The sequence below is a fragment of the Glycine max genome, chromosome 18 (assembly GCF_000004515.6).
Source record: "Glycine max cultivar Williams 82 chromosome 18, Glycine_max_v4.0, whole genome shotgun sequence".
NCBI lineage: Eukaryota > Viridiplantae > Streptophyta > Magnoliopsida > Fabales > Fabaceae > Glycine > Glycine max.
Genome location: NC_038254.2, coordinates 47,560,001 through 47,583,271, shown reverse-complemented (window position 1 = coordinate 47,583,271; position 23,271 = coordinate 47,560,001). Strand labels below are relative to the sequence as shown.

Below are 23,271 nucleotides of genomic sequence, written 5' to 3'. Positions count from 1 at the left end.
ACTTACATCACAAGATGCACTGTTGGCACATAACAAGTTGTTGTCCAAGCAATTGGAAGCATTGATCGAAACACTAAGTAAGTTGCCAACTCAAATACATTATGCGCAATCTTTACCATCTACTGTTTTGCAGGTTGCAGGGTGTGCCATCTGTGGTAGAGCTCACAATTCTGGCTGTTGTATCCCCAATGAAGAACAAGCTCATGAAGTCAATTATATGAGGAACCAACCAAGACTAAATTTCAATGCAGGTGGATATTCCGAATTTCAGCATGGCCAGCCATATAATTCACAACAGAGACAATGGCAAAATCACCCTGGTAACCAATTCAAAAAAGACCAGGGTGGTCCATCTACAAGGCCACAACAGCAAAGGCCTAGTCTCTATGATCGAACAACGAAGCTAGAAGAGACTCTAGCTCAATTTATGCAGTATCTATGTCTAACCAGAAGAGCATGGAGTTTGCCATAAAGAATTTGGAAGCCCAAGTGGGACAGTTGGAAAAATGGTTGGCGGATAGGCCGTCAAGCAACTTTAGTGCTAACACTGAGAAAAATCCGAAGGAAGAATGTAAAGCTGTAATGACAAGGAGCAGAATGGCAATTCAGGCTGATGAAAGTAGAGCTGAAGAGAAGGTAGAGGGATATAAACAACAACTGGAAGTTGAGCCGGCACTGGAACCAGTTTCTGATCTTATTGAACTTGAGGAGGTTGTGGAAGACGAAGATGACCAATAGGAGAGAAAGACACCAATAAAAGAAAGTGAAACAGGAATAAAGATGAAGGAAGAACAAGAAAAAGGAAAACAAAAAGAAAAAGAAAAAAAAGAAATGGAAAAAGAAAAAAATCAGAAAAATGAAAAAGAAAAAGAGAAGGTTGATGAGGAGAAAAAGAAGAGCAAGAGTGAGGTTTCAAGAGAGAAAAAGAGAGAGATTATTTCAGCTGAAGGCAAGGAAGTACCATATCCATTGGTACCTTCCAAGAAGGATAAAGAGCAACACTTAGCCAGATTTCTTGACATCTTCAAGAAGCTGGAGATCACTTTGCCTTTTGGAGAAACTCTCCAACAGATGCCACTCTATGCCAAATTTTTAAAAGACATGCTGACAAAGAAGAACCAGTACTTACATAGTAACAGGATAGTTGTGGAAGGAAATTGTAGTGCGGTCATTCAACGCATCCTTTCCTCAAAGCACAAAGATCCTGGAAGTGTCACTATATCGTGTTCTATTGGTGAGGTTACTATGGGTAAAACTCTCATAAACTTGGGAGCTAGTATCAATTTAATGCCTCTCTCCATGTGTCGGGGACTTGGAGAGTTAGAGATAATGCCCACACATATGACCCTTCAGTTGGTTGATCGCTCCATCACAAGACCCTATGGAGTGATCGAAGACGTTTTGGTTAGGGTCAAACATTTGATCTTTCCAGCTGATTTCGTAGTGATAGACATTGAAGAAGATGCTGACATTCCCCTAATTCTTGGAAGACCTTTTATGTCCACCGCAAGCTATGTGGTAGACATGGGGAAGAGGAAACTACACATGGCCATAGAAGACCAACAAATCAGTTTTGATATGTTTCATGAAGAAAAAACTTTGCCTGACCAAAATGTTTGTTTGAAGGTGAATGTGATGGAGGAAAAGAGACTAGAGAAAAAGGTTCTGGAAATTGGAACCTTGTTGGAACCAGGATAACAGGATGATGTGTCAAGCTATTGATGTTAAAAGAGTGCTTATTGGGAGGCAACCCAACTTTTCTTTCCCTTTTCTCTTTTTCATTCTTATCTCTTGCATTTAGTTAGGTTAATTGCTTGTGATTGTGATTAATTTTTCTGCTTGTTTAGTAGTGAACTAGGGGTTTTTAAGCCTAGGTGAATAGATGGACATAAAAGACTTAAAAAAAATTTAGTTGTCCATCCACTAAGCGCAACCCTTGCGCTAAGCGCTCTGTCTTCACGCGCTAAGCCTGAGCTTGCTCGCGCTAAGTGCTTAGACCCTTAACTAGTTGGCTGAATAGTTCAGGTAAGCGCACATCATCGTGCTAAGCCCAACATCTTCATTGGAAGTAAACTTCAAGCAGTGGGCTTTGCGGAGATGATGCGCTAAGCGCCACTTCTTCTCAGGAAAAGTTTATTATAGCAGCGCTAAGCGTGCTGTCCTGAGCTAAGCCCCAGATCCATTATGTAATTGAACTCCATGACTTTGGCTTAGCGGGGCAGGATGCGCTAAGCGCCAATCTCTTATTGTTTTTGAATTCTTGGAAATGCGCTTAGTGCACCTGTTGCGCTAAGCCTGAACTACTCTCTGTAAGTTGAAGCTTGATTGCGTGCTAAGCCTCACATCTCAGGCTAAGCGCATATTGCAGAAATTTTTGTGTTGCAGAAAGCGCTAAGCACTACTTACTGCACTAAGCCCCAGATGCTCATTGGAATTTGAAACTTCAAGTTGGGCTTAGTGCGAGGTTAGGCTAAGCATTTGGGCTTTAAACTCAAATGTCACATGGGCACGCTAAGCGCAGCTACGCGCTAAACGTGCCAATCAAAAATGCCAAAATAAAATAGAACTTCCTTAGGCAGTTACCTCTACACAAAAACTCTTGCTTCCTTCTTATGTGCTTACCTTCTGCGTGTGCGCATTTTGCTGTTGCGCCTCAAGTATTTCCTGCATCTTCCTTGCTTCTTCTTGCATTCCATCACAATCCAAGTAAGTAGTGCTTCATTTTCACTTTCATTTTCATGCTTTGAACCTTAGGATAAACGATTTATTGCTTTGTTAGCTTGCATTGCTGTTTAGGTTAGGGTTTCTAGCTTTAGGGTTAGTCATTTTAGGATTTTAGGTAACTTAAAATCCTACTAGGGGCAATGTGCCTGAAAGGGGTGAAGACCCCTGTGTTTCTGTTTGGAAATCGCGATGAACGCGCTAAGCACGCCTGCTGCGCTTAGCCTATTCATCACAACTGTTAAATTTTTGGAATTCCAGATGATCACGTTAAGCGAACCATGTCGCGCTAAGCGCGTTCATCCCTGCCGATGAACGAAAGTGATGAACTCGCTAAGCACATATGTGCGCTAAGCGGGACTAGTGTTTCAGACATTAGAATTTTTGTTCAGCGCTAAGCCTGACCTGTCAGGCTAAGCGCCAATATGCTTCTGTTAATCAGTCCTTTGAATAAGGCTAAGTACAACTACTGCACTAACCCCTTGTTGTGTGTCGAGGAGGTTGAGCTAAGCGTGCCCTGCTGTGCTAAGCTCAACTCTCTCACTGTTTTTGAGTTTTGGTAGTTAGGCTAAGCGCACCCTATGCGCTAAGCCCAAGGGTTATTTTGGTGAAGTTGAGCTAAGTGCGCCATGCTGCGCTAAGCCCATACCCTCTTCTGTTTTGAAAATTATAGACTTAGGCTAAGCCCAGCATGTTGCGCTAAGCCTAATCTGCAGAAAATTATTTTGTGTCTTTAGGCTAAGCGCGAGTCTGTTGCGCTTAGCCCATGAGTAAAAGTTTATAAGGCGCGCTAAGCCCAACCTATTGCGCTACGGGCCCAGTTCAATTTTTAGTGTTATTTTTTTGTCTTGTTGAAAATAACCTTGACTAATCTTCTTGTTTGATCTTATATTTTCAGATGGCATCAAAGAAGCGAAAGGCGCCTGCCACACCTTCCTAGGTCTGATATGACCGATCCATGTTCACTTCTCTTGAGGCCTGGGAAAGGTACACTGACATCATTGTTCCTAGGAAGCTGTTGCCAGAGAGAAATATGGTAATCTATCACACTAAATTTGATGAGTTCAAAGAATAATTGGAGAGAAGAAGATGGAATGGAGAATTGACCAGCTTTAAGGAAGGCAGCATTGATGTTGCCATAGTAAAAGAATTCTATGCTAAACTCTATGATCCAAAAGACAAATCACCAAAGCAGGTGAGGGTCAGAGGTCATTTGATAAAATTTGATTAAGACGCCCTCAACACATTCCTGAAGACCCCTGTGATCATTGAGGAGGGGGAGACATTAGCAGCTTATTCTAGGTTTGCACTCTTGAGGCCTAATCCTCAAGAGTTAGATGCTAAGCTCTACATCCCAGGGAGGGGATTTGGGCTTAATGCTGATGGCCAGCCTCTGAAGATCCTCAGGAAGAACATGACCACACTTGCTCAGACATGGAGGGTTCTTTCTTACTCCAACTTGATCCCTGTAGATGCAATTGGCTTTGATGTTTTGATGATGATCATGATGATGTGTTGCAATTGATGCAAATGGGCTTTTCAAGATTAAAATTCAAGACAATACTTCAAGATTACAAGGCACAACATCAAGATGATCACTAGAATATTAGGAAGGGAATTCCTAATTGAATTAGCAAAGGTTTGGCCAAGTGATTTAAAATAAAAAGTGTTTTTCAAAGGTTTTACTCTCTGGTAATCGATTACCAGATGATGTAATCGATTACCAGTGGCCAAATACGTTTTATAACAGCTACAAAAATTTGAATTTGAAATTTTAGACTGTGTAATCGATTACACAATTTTGGTAATCGATTACCAGCAGTTAGTAAACGTTTTAATTCAAATTTTAAAAGCTGTAATCGATTACACAATTACTGTAATCGATTACCAGACAGGAATTTCAGAAAAATGATTTCAAGAGTCACAACTTTTCAAAGGCTTTACTCATGACCACCAATGGTCTATATATATGTGACTTAAACACGAAATTGTTGAGAGATTTTCAGTACAACAAAGTGTTTATCCTCTCAAAAAGCAATTTCATTTTATCCTCTTAAGAATTCCTTGGCCAATTCAATTGCAATTCATTAAGGAATTAATTGAGTGCTCAATCTGTAAAATCCATCTCTTTCTAGAGAGATTTGTTCCTCTTCTTCTTCTCATTCTCTAAGGGATTAAGAGACTGTGAGTCTCTTGTTGTAAAGGATCTCTAAACACAAAGGAAGGATTGTCCTTGTGTGTTTAGAACTTGTAAAAGGAATTTACAAGATAGTGGAACTCTCAAGCGGGTTGCTTGGGGACTGGACGTAGGCACAAGGGTGTGGCCGAACCAGTATAAAACTGAGTTTGCATTTTCTCTTCCCTTAATCTCCTTTATTTATTATTGCTTTATATTCATATTCAAGTTGCTTCATTTGAATTAATATTTAAGAAGATTGTCATTAAGGGAATTCATAACTTGAGTAAAAAAGTGAAATAGATCTTTAAATTAGGGGAAACAGTTTGGAATATCTTAATTCAACCCCCCCCTTCTTAAGATATCTGAGGCCACTTGTCTAACAAGTGGTATCAGAGCTTCATTCTTGTACAAAGTTTAGAAGCTTCAAGAAAAAGATGGCCTCAGCAAATTCCTTATTTCCAGAAGGGAATTCTATCAATAGACCTCCAATCTTTAATGGAGAGGGTTACCACTACTGGAAAACCCGAATGCAAATTTTTATCGAGGCAATAGATCTAAATATCTGGGAAGCCATTGAAATAGGGCCTTATATACCCACCACAGTAGAAAGAGTTTCAATAGATGGTAGTTCATCAAGTGAAAGCATAACTATAGAAAAACCTAGAGATAGATGGTCTGAAGAGGATAGAAAACGAGTACAATACAACCTAAAAGCCAAAAACATAATAACATCTGCCCTAGGAATGGATGAATATTTCAGAGTTTCAAATTGCAAGAGTGCTAAGGAAATGTGGGACACTCTTCGATTAACACATGAAGGAACTACAGATGTTAAAAGATCTAGGATAAATGCACTAACTCATGAGTATGAATTATTTAGAATGAATACAAATGAAAATATTCAGAGTATGCAAAAGAGATTTACACATATAGTAAATCATCTAGCAGCCTTAGGCAAAGAATTTCAAAATGAAGATCTTATAAACAAGGTGCTAAGATGTTTAAGTAGAGAATGGCAACCCAAAGTAACGGCTATTTCTGAATCAAGAGATTTGTCTAACATGTCTCTTGCCACTTTATTTGGTAAGTTGCAGGAACACGAGATGGAACTATTGAGATTGCACCAAAATGAAGAAAATGACAAGAAAAAGAAAGGAATTGCTCTTAAAGCATCATCCTCAATTCAAGAAGAAAGTGATCAGGATAATGATGCAGATGATGATGATGATCTAAGTTTCTTTGTAAAAAGATTCAACAAATTTCTTAAAGTAAGAGGAAATCAGAGGCGACCAAATTTTAAATCAAAGAGAAGGACAGAAAATTCATCCTCTACTCTAAAATGCTTTGAATGCAATCAACCTGGACATCTGAGGGTTGATTGTCCCATCTTCAAGAAAAAGATGGAAAAATCTGAAAAGAAAAATCATAGTGAGAAGAAACTAAAGAAAGCATACATCACATGGGATGAAAATGATTTGGAATCCTCTGATGATTCTGAAAATGAAGAGATAAATCTTTGCCTTATGGCAAAAAGTTACGAAAGTGATGAAGAGGTAACATCTTCAAACAACTTATCTATTTCTTTTGATGAATTGCAAGATGCATTTGCTGATTTGCATAAAGAATCAATTAAACTTGCAAAATTAGTTTCATCATCAAAGAAAACAATTTCAAATTTAGAAAATGAAATTTCAAAATTAAACAAAGAATTAGATCTTCTTAGAAATGAAGTTTCAATCTCTAAAACAAATGAAAAAGTTAATATCTCCACTATTAATGACAAGAAAATAACAGATTCTTGTAGTTGTTGTGATAAATATGTAAAAGAAATTAAAGAGTTAAAAGATTCACTTGCAAAATTTTCATATAGTAGAAATAATTTAGATGTTATATTAAGTAAACAAAGATATGTGTCAAATAAAAATGGACTAGGGTATAAATCTGAAAAACTACAAAAGGTTTATAAAAACTTTTCCACTTCCACACAAAAATGTAATTCTAATTCCATCACTTGTTTTTACTGTGGAAGAAGAGGACATGGCATATCAACTTTCTACTTCAAGAAAAATTACAGTAATATTAAAATGATATGGGTCCCAAAAGGATCCTCAGTTTATACTAACATGCAAGGACCCAATAAAATTTGGGTACCTAAGTCAAAAACTTGATTATGCAGGTATCTTTGAGAAAGAAGTGGTACATAGATAGCGGATGCTCAAAACATATGACTGGAGATGCATCAAATTTTACACACATATCTCCAAAGAAAAGCGGGCATGTAACATATGGTGACAACAACAAAGGTAGAATTCTTGGAGTGGGTAAAATAGGTACAAATTCTTCAAACTCCATTGAAAATGTTCTACTTGTTGAAGGCCTTAAGCATAGCCTGCTTAGTGTTAGTCAACTATGTGACAAAGGCTATCTAGTATCATTTGATTCTCAGAAATGTCTTATAGAACATAAGCATGACATTAATATAAAGCATGTAGGACATAGAGTCAATAATGTTTACATGATAGACTTAAGCATAAAACAAGAAAACAATCATTGCTTTCTTAGTAAAGATGATGATCCATGGTTATGGCATAAAAGAATTGCTCACATAAACATGGATCACTTAAATAAATTAATTTCAAAAGATTTAGTAGTTGGTTTGCCTAAATTGAAATTTGAAAAAGATAAATTATGCGATGCATGTCAAAAGGGCAAACAAACAAGAGTCTCATTCAAATCTAAAAATGTTGTTTCAACCACTCGACCATTACAGTTATTGCATATGGATCTATTTGGTCCATCTAGAACCATGAGTTTTGGAGGAAATTACTATGCTTTAGTTATAGTTGATGATTTCTCTAGATATACTTGGACATTATTTATTACACATAAAAGTGATTCATTCCATGCATTTAGGAAACTTGCTAAAGTCATACAAAACAAGAAAAATCTCAAGATTGCATCCATTAGAAGTGATCATGGGGGTGAATTTGAAAATAAAGATTTTGAATTATTTTGTGATGAACATGGTATTGAACATAATTTTTCTGCACCAAGAACTCCTCAACAAAATGGAGTTGTTGAGAGGAAAAATAGGTCATTGGAAGAAATTGCAAGAACTTTATTAAATGATACTTTTCTTCCAAAGTATTTTTGGGCTGAAGCTGTCAATACTGCATGTTACATCATGAATAGAGCCTTGATAAGGCCTATTTTAAAGAAAACCCCATATGAGTTATTTAACGGTAGAAAACCTAATATTTCTCATCTACATGTTTTTGGTTGCAAGTGCTTTGTACTTAATAATGGTAAAGATAATCTAGGAAAATTCGATGCAAAATCTGATGAAGGCATTTTTCTTGGATATTCTTTACAAAGCAAAACATATAGAATATATAATAAGAGAACTATGAATATAGAGGAATCCATTCATGTTACCTTTGATGAATCTAATGCTATATTGTCAACAAAGAATATGCTAGATGACATTGCAGATTCTTTAGAACATATGAACATTCATGAACAAGATTCCAAAGGAAATGACAAAGGAAACAATGAAGATCCTCTAGAAGAAGGCAAATCCAATGATGTACTCCCAAGAAAATGGAAAACTTCAAGAGATCATCCCCTCGATAACATTATTGGTGATATCTCAAAAGGGGTAACAACTAGACATTCTCTTAAAGATTTATGCAATAATATGGCTTTTGTATCTATGATTGAACCTAAAAATATAAAAGAAGCCATAGTAGATGATAATTGGATCATTGCCATGCAAGAAGAACTAAACCAATTTGAAAGAAACAATGTATGGAAATTAGTAGAAAAACCTGAAAATTATCCTGTCATTGGAACAAAATGGGTTTTTAGAAATAAATTAGATGAACATGGTATAATTATTAGAAATAAAGCCAGGTTAGTAGCAAAAGGATATAATCAAGAAGAGGGGATAGACTATGAAGAAACATATGCTCCTGTTGCAAGATTAGAAGCCATTAGAATGCTCTTGGCATATGCATCCATAATGAACTTTAAACTTTATCAAATGGATGTTAAGAGTGCCTTTCTAAATGGCTTAATTCAAGAAGAGGTATATGTTGAACAACCCCCTGGTTTTGAAATTTCTGATAAACCAAACCATGTTTATAAATTACAAAAGGCTCTTTATGGTTTGAAACAAGCCCCTAGGGCATGGTATGAACGATTAAGTAATTTTCTTCTTGAAAAAGAATTCTCCAGAGGTAAAGTGGATACCACATTATTCATAAAGAGAAAGCTTAATGATATTTTGTTGGTTCAAATATATGTTGATGATATAATTTTTGGATCCACTAATGATTCATTGTGCAAGGAGTTTTCCCTTGATATGCAAAGTGAATTTGAAATGTCAATGATGGGAGAACTAAAGTACTTTCTGGGATTACAAATCAAGCAAACTCAAGAAGGTATATTCATCAATCAATCCAAATACTGCAAGGAATTGATCAAAAGATTTGGGATGGATAATGCAAAACACATGTCTACACCGATGAGCACTAATTGTTACTTAGATAAAGATGAATCTGGTCAGTCTATAGACATAAAACAATATCGAGGTATGATCGGATCTCTTCTTTATTTATCTGCTAGTAGACCTGATATTATGTTTAGTGTATGTATGTGTGCTAGGTTTCAATCCAACCCCAAACAATCACATCTAAGTGCAGTAAAGAGAATCATGAGATATCTATTAGGAACAATCAATTTAGGATTATGGTATCCTAAGAATTCAACATGTAACTTAATAGGATATTCTGATTCTGATTTTGCCGGATCTAAAACTGATAGAAAAAGTACAAGTGGAACTTGTCAATTTATTGGATCGGCTCTTGTCTCATGGCATAGTAAGAAACAAAACAGTGTTGCTTTATCTACTGCTGAAGCGGAGTATATCTCTGCCGGTAGTTGTTGTGCACAAATTTTATGGATGAAGCAACAATTATCTGACTATGGCATCATTCTTGATCGCATACCTATTAAGTGTGATAATACTAGTGCCATAAATCTATCCAAAAACCCAGTTCAACATTCAAGAACTAAACATATAGAGATTAGACACCACTTTCTTAGAGATCATGTCTTAAAGGGAGATTGTGTATTAGAATTTGTTGATACTAAGAATCAACTTGCTGATATTTTCACTAAACCTCTCCCCAAGGAAGTGTTTTTCTCTATTAGAAGAGAATTAGGTCTCTTAGATGTAAGAGATTTAGAAAAATAGGAATTGATTGGTTGATTGATTGGTTGATTTACTTTTTATCTTTTGATTGTAGATTGTTTCGTTTTGATCTTGATTAAATTCTTGTTTTTATGATAGAATTTATAATTTCTTGTGTATATAGTAATTGAATGATTGAATTTAGTGTATTAGTAGTGAAAATTAGTTATATAGGATGTATTTGAGCATAAATATAGATATTCTCTTAGAAACTAGCCTAGGATAGGCTCTGGTAATCGATTACCATCCAGTGTAATCGATTACACATGAACAGGCAGCCTGTAATCGATTACAACATCCTGTAATCGATTACCAGAAGGCTTATTGGGCCTGTAATCGATTACCATTACCTGTAATCGATTACAATGCGTCATCTTCTATAAATACTCACGAAATCAGAGCTCGTGCGCAGCCAAAGCTTCCTCCACGTTTTCCTCCATACCTAGAACTTCAAACCTTCGATTCTCACTCAATTCTTCACCAAATCACGTCCCGTAAAGCCCAATCTTCTTCTTTTTCACTCCTATTTCATTTCCACCGATCAAAATCCAGAAAAACTTCATCAAATGGCAGAGCCATCAAAGAAGAGAAAGGGATCATCCTCCACCGCTACCGCTGCTGCCCATCGCCGTCACGGCCCATCCGGAGCACCCACAGCACCTATTCCTCCTTCTTTGTCATCTCCAAGATCATCAACACTGTTTTCATCCGATGATCAACGTCTACGGTACCTTTCTCAGTTTTCTTCTAGAATAATCTTAGACCCTAAGTACCTAGACGTAGAGTTCTTTAATGATGAAACGTTTGATTGCTATCAAGTGTTTCAAAATTCTGGTCTTGTTGATTTCATGTCATTTAAATTGCCATATTATCCTGAACTTGTAAAGGTCTTCTACTGCAATTTAAAAATTCAGGATGGTATTATTATGTCTGAGGTGCATGGTACTTCTATGGTCATTGATCAGTCACTTTTCTTTTCTTTGACTCATTTACCCAGTCAAGGTGCACCTTTTGAGGGCACCATTGTTGATGACTGGAAATTCGATTATTCGAGTCATGATGCTCGTCGCATGGTCTGCAATGATCAAGCTGACATGACCGGTAGATTGTTGGCCGGGTCATTAACTTTTGATAATCGCATCATGCATTATATCATTGTTAGGATTTTGCTTCCTCGGTCTTCAAATTTAGCACAAGCCTCTGAGGAGGATTTGATTCTTATGTGGGCTTTTCTAACCGGTCGTCAGATCGACTGGGCCCATTTGGTTCGGTACCGAATGCATAAGGCATTACGGGCCAATGCACCTCTTCCTTATCCACATTTGATTACTCTGTTTTTGCGTCATTTTCAAATTCCGCTTGATGATGAACCCTTTGTTCAAGTCAAGCGTTCCTTTGCAATTGGTGCTGGAGCAGTGACCTCCTTTGGGTATCGTAAAGATCGGAATGGACAATGGCTGAAGAAGGATGCACTCCCTCCTCAAGATGAACGTACTCCTTCACCTCCTCCTCAACGTGAAGATTCCGCACTCATGAATGAAGTCCTCTCCGAATTACGGGGTCTTCGTTCGTATGTTGGTGACCGCTTTGATTCGTTAGATTCACGCTTTGCCGGTATGGACATTCGTCTTACACAGCTTGAAGAGGATGTTGGATATATTCGTCAGAGTTTCGATCTTCCACCACCTCCTCCGTCTTCTTAGATTTTAGATTCTGATTATTTATCTTTTATAAGCCGTGTACTTTGGCTTTTAGTTTCTTAGAATTTACATTATTATGCTAAGTACTTTGCTTATTTATCTTGTGTTCTTAAATTTCAGTCTTGGATATTTTATGGTTGTTGACATTTTATGTTATTTGAATTCTGGTTTGATTATTTCTTGATTATGCGTTTGGCTTATTGTATTTAATATTCTGATACTTATATCTTGCTACTCCATTGTTATAACTGTGTTGATTTCCGAGTTCTTTGGCTTTTTGATGTTGCCAAAGGGGGAGAAAAAGGTTGTAGCAAAAGCTTAAGAAAAAGCTTAACAAATTTAGAAATCAAGTGATCATGTATTCCGAAATATAGGGGGAGAAAACGGATGCACATTTTATCTATATACAATTGTTTGTTGCTTGCTTGAATCTTGATTTCAGGTATTATATTGTCATCATCAAAAAGGGGGAGATTGTAGATGCAATTGGCTTTGATGTTTTGATGATGATCATGATGATGTGTTGCAATTGATGCAAATGGGCTTTTCAAGATTAAAATTCAAGACAATACTTCAAGATTACAAGGCACAACATCAAGATGATCACTAGAATATTAGGAAGGGAATTCCTAATTGAATTAGCAAAGGTTTGGCCAAGTGATTTAAAATAAAAAGTGTTTTTCAAAGGTTTTACTCTCTGGTAATCGATTACCAGATGATGTAATCGATTACCAGTGGCCAAATACGTTTTATAACAGCTACAAAAATTTGAATTTGAAATTTTAGACTGTGTAATCGATTACACAATTTTGGTAATCGATTACCAGCAGTTAGTAAACGTTTTAATTCAAATTTTAAAAGCTGTAATCGATTACACAATTACTGTAATCGATTACCAGACAGGAATTTCAGAAAAATGATTTCAAGAGTCACAACTTTTCAAAGGCTTTACTCATGACCACCAATGGTCTATATATATGTGACTTAAACACGAAATTGTTGAGAGATTTTCAGTACAACAAAGTGTTTATCCTCTCAAAAAGCAATTTCATTTTATCCTCTTAAGAATTCCTTGGCCAATTCAATTGCAATTCATTAAGGAATTAATTGAGTGCTCAATCTGTAAAATCCATCTCTTTCTAGAGAGATTTGTTCCTCTTCTTCTTCTCATTCTCTAAGGGATTAAGAGACTGTGAGTCTCTTGTTGTAAAGGATCTCTAAACACAAAGGAAGGATTGTCCTTGTGTGTTTAGAACTTGTAAAAGGAATTTACAAGATAGTGGAACTCTCAAGCGGGTTGCTTGGGGACTGGACGTAGGCACAAGGGTGTGGCCGAACCAGTATAAAACTGAGTTTGCATTTTCTCTTCCCTTAATCTCCTTTATTTATTATTGCTTTATATTCATATTCAAGTTGCTTCATTTGAATTAATATTTAAGAAGATTGTCATTAAGGGAATTCATAACTTGAGTAAAAAAGTGAAATAGATCTTTAAATTAGGGGAAACAGTTTGGAATATTTTAATTCAACCCCCCCCCTTCTTAAGATATCTGAGGCCACTTGTCTAACAATCCCCACCTCCCACACTTCTGACATCACACTGGACCAGGCCAAGTTGATTTATGGCATTATTTTGAAGATGGACATGAATCTGGGCTACCTCATCTCCCATCAGATTTCTATTATTGCCCAGCATGACTTCTCTAGGCTTGGATTTCCAGCCTTAATCACAACTTTGTGTAAAGCTAGAGGGGTCACATCAGATTCCAGATCTTTGAAGAGTCTCAGCCCTGCCATTAACTTGGCATATATAAAGAAGAATTGTTGGAATCTAGATGATCCAACAGTGACATTCAGAGGGCCAAGGAAGGCCAGGGGTAAGAGATTTGAGGCTCCCCCTACTTCAGCAGCACCAGATGCTCCTGCTCCTTTTTTCATCTACTTTACTAGATCCTACTACAGCATTACCTTTTTCTTCTACTCCAGCTACTCCCACTCCTTTACCAGCTCCATCAGTTCCAGCTCCTCCTATAGGACCCTCCTCATTCACTTCAGAGACATTATTTGCCATGCTCTAGAGCCTGCACAGAGGTTAGATCATCATCATTTAGAGGTTGCAGAGCTTTGGCCAGCAGCCGACCATGAGTGTGGAGGAGTTCCTTGCACGAGTGGCTTGGCCAGGAGTCCAGCCTTCTCCTTCTGGAAGGGGTGAGGCCTCCGTAGCCCAATAACCTGTGCCAGCAGATGAGCCTATGCCAGATATAAAGGATGAGGCTGTTCCTCCTGAGCCATTTATCTTTGAAACTGATCCATTTGCTCAGGAGGAAGCAGCAGCTCAGGAGCCTACTTCTCCAGTTCATATCTCTCCAGCACTCATCCCTGAGGATTTCTAGCCATCTGCATCAGCATCGGAGCCAGAAAAACCTACTGTTTAGGATCCACCAGTTGCACCGGTGCTGGATCTGAACGAGCATGCAAAAGATTAGCAGCAGGATTTCTAGCCATCTGCATCAGCATCAGATTTCTGTTGTTTTAGTGTTGATTGCTTGTACAAAAAGCTTGTTTGAATAATGAAATGATTGACTCATGTTTCAATGGTTTGTTTGATATGAAATGAGTGTTTGTGAATGACATGAATGAGAAAATGTATGAATTGAGTGGACTGGAATGTATAGACTTTGTTTTGATCAAGCTTGCAGCCATTAGAAGAAAAAGAACATGAGATTAGAACTTTGACTAAAAATGTTAGTCAGTTTGTCAGATTGATTGTGAAGGAATGCATTGACTATATCCCGATGAGAGTGTGATCCTTAAATTTTGAGAGAAACGACTATCATTTAGTACTGATTTTTGCATGAACCTCTGAAGTATGGACTGAATGCATGAAATTGAGGATGATGAAGGCCATGTTTGATTGTGACAACCACTTAGCCAAAAATCTGACCATGTGCTTGAATGATTTATCCCTTGCACCTAGTTTGAGCTAAATGAATTATTGATTGATTGAACCTTGAGCCTATACAGTGTTATCTCCTGCTACCTTGTCTGAGGTTGTAGGAGAGCATCATCCACAAGAAGCTTTGTTTAAGGCAAATTTGTCCCAAATTTGGGGTAGTAATTATCAAGGTAAATTTGTTCCAAATTTGGGGGAGACACTGCGTAAGAATTGAAATGGTCAAAGTAAATAGCATACACACACTATTTTTGTATATACACATACTGTTTCTGTATATGTGTTCAAAAAAAATTGTAAGTATAAATAAAAATGTATAAAAGTGTGTGTGCTGCAAATCAAATCAATGGAAACTAAGTGCTCAAATAAAAGGCAATTATGTGGTAGGAATGAATGAAAAAAAGTAAAGGTTTATCTATGGATGAATGCTCTCCTAGAACCTAAGCTTTTGAATCCTAGAAAAACCATGATTTGTTGGCAGCCTAACCTCATTACAAGCCTAGAAAGTCTTTCAGATTCAATTTGTGTGTTTAATTCTGTATGGTATGAGATGAAATGCAAAGGTTAGGACTTGTGTTAGTTGTTTATAATGGAATGAGCCTAAACACTTGAGTTTGAGTGAAACAATGACTGTGAGGCTTTGGTTGATGATCCTTCCTTGATATTTGTCATTCTTACTAGCTTATTTCAGTTGTGATTCTAATCCATATGTTCCTATCTTTGAAAAGTTGCATGTTCGTGAAAAGAAATTGATTGAAGCATTCCATGATATTCATTTCATATGATTGAATTTTTCATTGAAACAAACACCATTTTGATTGACCAGTGTATTTTGTCACTTGAGGACAAGTGAACTGTTCTTTCTTTGCTTGAAGACAAGCAAAACTGTAAATTTGGGGGAGTTTGTTAGTCGTCTTATACAACTAACTTTTGTATAGAAAACATTTTCCAAAACTTGTATAGTTTCCCCAATTTATAGTTATTTTGTAGGGATTTGTAAATAAATCTTGTTTTCTTGTTATAGTTGTCTCTAGAATATTTTCCATTGGATTTAATGATGAAATCTGTTCAATTTCAGGTTAAATGAGGCTAAATCTTGAAGTGCTAAAAGTTGTAGTTGCGCTCAGCTCACCATTTGGGCTCAGCGCGCATCCATCGCTAAGCGTAGCTTCAGCGCGACAGAAGAATCTGGCAGAGCATCAATATCAAGGCCGTGCGCTAAGTGTGAGATCCGCTCGCTAAGTGCGACAATTGTCTTTAGCCAGGCTCAGCACATGACTGGAGCCAAGGCCAAATCCACTTACTCGCGCTAAGCGCGAGGGTGGTGCTAAGCGAAACATCACAGATTCAAAGCCTATTTAAAGCCTGTCTTGTGCAGAATTAGGGTATAGACACAATTTTTGAGAATTCCAGAGCAAGGACACCACAGTGCTAATTTCGAGATAGAGGCTCTAGAGGCAGCAAAAGGAGCAGCTTTGCAAAGAAGCCTAGGGTTTTTCAATTAGAGAGAGATTAGTGAGCTGTAGAGTGGTTGTGAGATGTTGAGAAGAGGAGGAGGGATCCCCCTTCTTGTGTAAGGAACAATTATTCTGTACTCTCAATCTCATTTGTGTTAGGGTTTTTCTGTAATGGCTGGCTAAACACCCTTGCTGGGGATTTCTAAGGAACAACTGATGTAGTTACTTTAATATCTAACTAATTGTGTTTTATGTGTTCAATGCTTCTTTCAATGCTTAATTTATGCATGCTCTTAGTCTGATCACCCATTTTTGTGTACAGTTAGGTGACTTTAGCATTGAGAAATATACTGCTACCTTAGAACTTGATAGAACCAGGATTGAATAACCATATTGCTAGGGACGGATTGTGGGGTTTTGGTTTTCTGAATATGTTGTTACGATAATGCTGTTTGAGTTAAGCCTAGTCTTACAAGAGGGATCTGCAGATGAAGCTGAGGTTAAATTAGTCTAAACTTACGAGGGATCGAGGTTTAGTACTTTAGGCTACAGCATAGAACATAAGAACATGATTGATTAGAGAAATATCCTCATATACATCAGTTTGTTTGTTAGGAAGACCCAACGCTTTTTACTTATTGCTGTCAACTTTTACTTACTTGCATTTACTGTTTTTACCATAGAAGTAGTTTATTTATGTTTTAACCATCCATTATCAATGCTATTCCAACAATGACTTATTTCCGAATAAAACTCTCTAATAAGCAAGTTCCCTGAGTTCGATACTCGGATCACTCCATTTTAATTTTAAATACTTGACGACTTGGTGCATTTTCCGACGAATCGAATTTCCCTTGAACATATTTGTATAAAGGAAAATAGGACCAAAAAGTAATTGCAGGGGAAATCTAACCCCATTTCATTGAGCTTCCAATGATCCATTATGCACCAGCGCCAAATCCATAGGATTTGGACCGCTGCACTCCTCACCGAATCCGTTGTAGGATCTTCTGCCTCCTCTGCCTCTTGAACCTTCATTGTTGCCACCATCGTAGTTGTGTGAGCAACCTCCAGAGCAGTCACAGGAGGAGAAATTGCCACCAAGGCGGTTGAACTATATTTCCTCCACAAAATACTCCTTGGGACCGAAAGGAAGGGAGGGCATCTCATTGCGCATAAGGCTCTAGTCGAAACTGCCACAGTTGAACTCAGAAAGTGTGATGGTGGTTCCTTTCTTCTTCATGGGCTTGGAGTTCATGGCCTCCTTGAGGCTAGGAAATCTTTGGGGCTTGACCACCATGGCCACGACTGCAGCCTGGGCCTCAGCCTCATCGGCCTTGACCAACTCAGAATTGGCAGTCCAGGCTCCGATGTTGCCCCATGGTTTTGAAATTTCGAGATCTCGAAAGGGAAGAGAAAACGGAGTTATGTTTTTTGTTTTTCAGTGGGAGAGGAAGCAGACGGAGGCGGTGGCGGGGCATAGGGGGGTGTGGGTGTCGATGCATTAAGAGACAGGACGGGCGTGGGTGTGGGAAAGTTGAGAGAGCTATGCCGTGAGAGACAAGAGAGGACGCAAGAGACTGAGAGAGCACGTAAAAGTTTAGGGAAATGAAATAAAAAATTAAAGGGGAAGGGTTTTTAAAGATGGTTTTTTGAAAACTGTCCTTGAACACTTGCTTTCAAAGATGGTTTTTTGAAAACCATCTTTGAACACTTTCTTTCAAAGATGTTTTTTATAAAACCGTCTTAAAAAATTTGAACTTAATTTCAAAAATGCCATCACTTATTTTCTACATTGGTTTTTTGAAAACCGACTAAGATTCATTGATATTTAAACATGCTTTTTTAGTAGTGTAGCCACCTCCTTTTCATGCCACACTATTGTTTTTGGGATTTATGAGATTAGGATAAATAATGTGCCGAGAAACATTAAAATATTTTATTGAAACAACTCTATATAAAGAGCACAGAGCATAACAATCATAACTCCTAATAGTCGAAATGTAAACAACAACAAATTGAACTCCTAAAAACAAGAAAAAAGGTTGGAGCTGTTATGGACACATTTGCAACACTCCTACAAATTTAACTCTTTTGCATTCTTCCTCTCGTTCAAATTTCCCTTGTTCCCACAACTCACCTCTTCTAACTTCCATAACTTTCATTACCTTTTTCTTCTCGCTTCTTCTTCCTCTCTTGGGCTTGTAACCCTTTCTTCTTGCTTTGTTCTTTTTTTTTTGACCCCTCATATTTCATCTTCTAACCTTTTCTTTTTCCTCTCTTGGACATTTTTATTTTTCTTCTATGAAAACCTTTTTTCCATCTAAACCTCATGCATATAGGGACTGTTATACCATGCCAACCACAAGCCTTTCACAACAACAAACAAGGGTTGTCATTTATGAGTTGTTCACGATGAGTTATGGCCAAAGACATGGATCACAAGGTTTTAGGTAGCAATTTTGGAGTTATTCATTTTGTGATTTTATCCATGTTGTAAGAAAAGAAAATTATTGACACCCATGTAATATACATTTTCAACACTCATTTTTAAATTTTACTATATGCATATTCTTATAATATGAGAAGGAGACAAAAATGTCATAATCTCAGTTTTAATTAAGTAATTATTAATGACATGATGTTAATCTTATCTTAATGTATAACTTTTATAAAAGGAAATAATATGATTTGGTGTCATCTATCTTCTAGAAATTTTTACTCTTACTTATTATAAATTACTATAACATTTTATTTTAACTTCCAACAATAGTCACATCTTTCAAAAACATTACATCCAACTACATATATAACTAACTTTGTAGTTGAGACACAAAGTGTTTTTTTTTTGAACTAGTACATATAAAGCGAGGAACTTTTCCAATATTTTTTTCCTGCTCAAAATGAGGATTAAATTGTACTTCTCTTTTGTTAGCTTTTAACCCTCCCACCTTTTCATTTTACATAGTAGAGTAAGGTTGCCTATTTACAAGGTGGTTGAATGTGTGTCAATGAATGTTTTAATTTTTCTAGGCTATTTTATCCATTATTTAAATTGATATTCAAATATTGCACTGAGGATCTTCAATTGCCTCAATATTTGTTGTGTTCATATTCCTTATGGATTTCCATTTAACACATTGATGTTATTCAAAAAGGAAGAGGGAAGACATATAACAATGATTTTGCATTGGCTTTTATTTGGTTGCGTTGTTGCATACCAGTGATGGCTCCAATGATTTCTAACGACATTTCATGATGGGTGTAGGGAAAGGCAAGAGACATGTAAGAAAATTGAAAGCAATGAGCATAACGTATGCACAACAAATCACAAAAGTTGTGGCATTAGGGTTTTGGCAACTTTGGACATGGCGATATGAACTATTTTTTTGGATTTTGTTTGTCAATATTTTTTCTTTCTTTCTTTTTCTTTTTTAATTGATATCCTTTTATAGACTCGAAATTATGTTCGAACTATCTTTTAATATCTTCAATCTCAATTTTCTTTTTTGTGTGGCCTGGACATTCATCCCATTCTATCATACTCTTTCTTAGGGATGGTGCAATCAGAAAGGAAATACAAAGAATAGTGTAGGAGAAAAGAAATGCAACGTGTGAAATATACCTCTCCAGATACAAACTTTTGTCATTCAATTTATTGAACTTTTATTTTGGTTTTACACTTTCAATTCAAAAGTAGAAAATTAATGTTGCACTTAAGTTGGAGACATGCTTGAATTTGCTTAAAAATTACTTAGGTTGCCCATGGTGAGTGTTTTCAAGCGCACATTATGTATTTGCAATGATATGGTGGAAAACCAATTCAATTTGCTGCATGGTTAGAGTAGAATGGCACTAATAAGTTAAACACCCTCTTTTTCTGGCGAGTTTAATAACTATGGACTTGGTGTTGTTACAATAGAGTGGTTAGTTTGAATTTCAATAATCATATCATTCACAGTACAAATCAAAGACAGACAAAAAAGTTTGTTGGTGCTTTAACTTGAAATACCTTACTAAGAATTCAATGTTGACGAAAAAGTGTAGCTAACTCAAAAAAAAAATTGATATAGTTTTCTTTGTCTATTGTTATGTTGTAGGTTATTGAACTAAAAGCATTACATAGAAATGTCTAACTCTATATTTCTGGCAGCTTGTTTTACTTGTAAATCATCTTCACCATTGTTCAAAGAGAAAAGTGGTAACCAACAAGTGAAAGTTAAGGCCGAAATTCAGAATTAAGATCATGAGTTTTTATGTTGGAGTTTAATTATACAAACAATTATTAATAATTCTTAATGTGAAAGCTTAGTTGAATGTGATTTATATGGTAAAACCCTTTAAATGCAAGCGTGATGTTATATATATGATGCAAAGCTTAGTCTGTGATTTAAGACTTTCTAAAGTCAAATGATTAGCTTAGTTTGTGAGTTACCTTGGATAAAATTTGATGTTGTGTATGCTTTTGAATAACGAGGAGTTTTGGAGTATTTTTGGGTAAAATGAAATTTATTTGGTCTCATTTCACTCATCTCATATGTGCATTGCAAGTTTGAGTGAATATTGTCGCTTGGGCTTGCTTCCGTGCATGAAAAGAAAAATGCTTTCTTGACAAGGCCTAGGTTTTTGTCTTGAAGGAGGTTTTTATCTTTCTCCCTTTCTAATAGTAACACAACTCATAGTGATAGACCCAAAAGGATCACAAGGAAGCCTACTAAGTTCAATGACTTTGTTTAAAAGGAAATACTCAATATTAAATAGTATATTCTCCCAATTAGTTGTAATTGAATTGTAGTGCGTTTTCCATTATCTTGCATTCTATTTTTCTGTTATCAATTTGTAAAGTGCCCAATCATTTGCTGAGACAGTTGGCTATATATATACCATTGATGAATGAAATAAGGCAGAAAATTATGACCTTACTTTCTCATGTAGCAAAATTTAGTGAATTGTAGCTTAGTTAATGAAACAATATCCTATCAACTAGTCTGACCTCTTGGCTGACCATAACACATGCAAATTGGCCATCAAACATCTAGAGGAAGCTGTTCTCCACCTTACACAAATATAAGCCAACCTCACCACCAACCATTCTGACCTCTCCCTTAAGGTGGATGCCATTCTCAACTGTTTTTCTAACCTCACCACATCTTCACCAAAAATCCCTCTCTCCCACCAGTCACCTTTAGTTCACAATCCTCCTATTGAGGTACCTCTCTTTGATGGATACGATCTAGTTGGGTGGATATTTAAGACCCAACATTTTTTTACCATCAAGGATTGTTGGATGACAAACGCATCATAGTGGCATCCTTTTACATGGATAAGTCGATGCTTAGTTTGTTCCAATTGATGTTTAGTAACGATTTTGTTCCTTCTTGGTTGGGGTTCCTTCAAGCTCTCAAAATGACTTTGTTCAAACTTACCCAACGTGGATATGTTAACGAGTATCTACTGAATTTGAGTGACTTGCTAATTAATGTATTGTTGGTCTTGCTCCAATGTTTCTTTTGAGCTATTTTATTTTTGGACTTTCGTCGGAGATCCATTGCGAGGTTCAAGCTCTATAACTAATGTTGCTCACATAGGCCATGGCCTTTGCTAAATTACAGGAAGATAAGATCAATGATCGCCATTGCGATGCTCGTTCCTACAATTCTGGGATCTTATACTCACTGTTGCGACCACCACCTTTAGCTCTTCCTGCTCCTTCCAAGGTGCATTTCAAAGATATGTCACCAAGGAGTTAGCATCTTGTTGTGAACACAATCTCTGTTACTACTATGACAACAAGTTTACCACTGGTCATCGTTGCAAGGCATGATTACTAGTTCTTCTTGGAGACGACGATGACAATTTTGATGAGTTGCTTCAATTTCTTCCAGCTACACCGCCCAGTCCTCCACCGGAAGTAGAGGATACTAATCCCCTTATTAGTATCATTATGCTTTCCAGCATACCGGCTTTGGCAACCTCCCATCTATATGGTACAATTTTAGGCTCGCGGATCACCATTTTAATCAACGACGTTAGTACCTAGAATTTCATTTAAACTAGAGTTGCCAAATTCTTAGATCTACCTATAAAGTTCACCTCCGCTTTGAAGGTGATGGTTGGTAATAGCTTTATTTTGGACTACTCTTACTTCTGTTCATAGGTTCTAGTGTTCATCCAGGGGGAATAATTTTCTAGTGGACCTCTATGTCCTTTCGATTAGTGGCATCGATCTTGTGCTTGGAGTTTAGTGGCTCAAAGGGTTGGGTCCAATTACGACCGATTATGGGCCTTTGATGATGACTTTTTCTTTGTTAGGTCGACCTGTTAACTTTCACACGAATGTAACCTTATATCCTTAATCTGTTTCAGCCTAGCAAGTTAGACGTATGTTGCTTCTGCTCTCTTCCACTTCTTCCACATGCCCAAACCATCCACCATCCCTAACCAAGCTCCAGTTCCAAATTCCCCACACCCAATACCTGAAATTGCCACCCTCATTCATTGCTTAGTTTCCCTATTCCATAGACCCCCCCCCCTTTTTTGACATAACCATCACATTCACCTCACTCCAAACTCCAACCCCGTCAACATTCGTCCCTATTGTTATCCATATTTCCAAAAAATGGAAATTGAGAAGCAGGTGATTGATATGTGTAACTTTGGCATAGTCTGACTTAGTCAGTGTCCTTTTTCTTCACCCATGTTCCTTGTTAAGAAAAAAGATGGCAACTGGAAGCTCTGTGTTGATTTTTGTGCTTTGAATACCATCACAATAAAATATCACTTTTCCATGCCCACTATACTGATGGACAATCTTGGTGGTGTGCTTGGTTTACTAAATTGGATCTGCAATAGGGATTCCACCGGATACACATGGCTGAAGGAGACATTCATAAGACATCATTTCAGACCTACCATGGGCATTATGAATATAGAGGTATGTCCTTTGGTCTCTGTAATGTGTCATCGACCTTCTAAGCTACCATGAACAAATTGTTGAAACCATTCCT

The 23,271-nt window shown here is 37.0% G+C and overlaps 1 protein-coding gene across 1 annotated transcript; it reads left to right on the top strand.

Annotated features, from left to right (window-relative positions):
• Positions 1–1,101: 1,101 nt before the first annotated feature.
• LOC102662764 (uncharacterized) lies at positions 1,102–1,698 on the top strand. Its single transcript, XM_006603471.1, has one exon. It carries the CDS (start codon positions 1,102–1,104, stop codon positions 1,696–1,698), a length of 597 nt encoding a protein of 198 aa, XP_006603534.1.
• Positions 1,699–23,271: the final 21,573 nt, after the last annotated feature.

Bases quoted from the DNA above. Each gene is read 5' to 3' on its own strand.
- LOC102662764 (XM_006603471.1), top strand. From the start codon at position 1,102: ATGCTGACAAAGAAGAACCAGTACTTACATAGTAACAGGATAGTTGTG.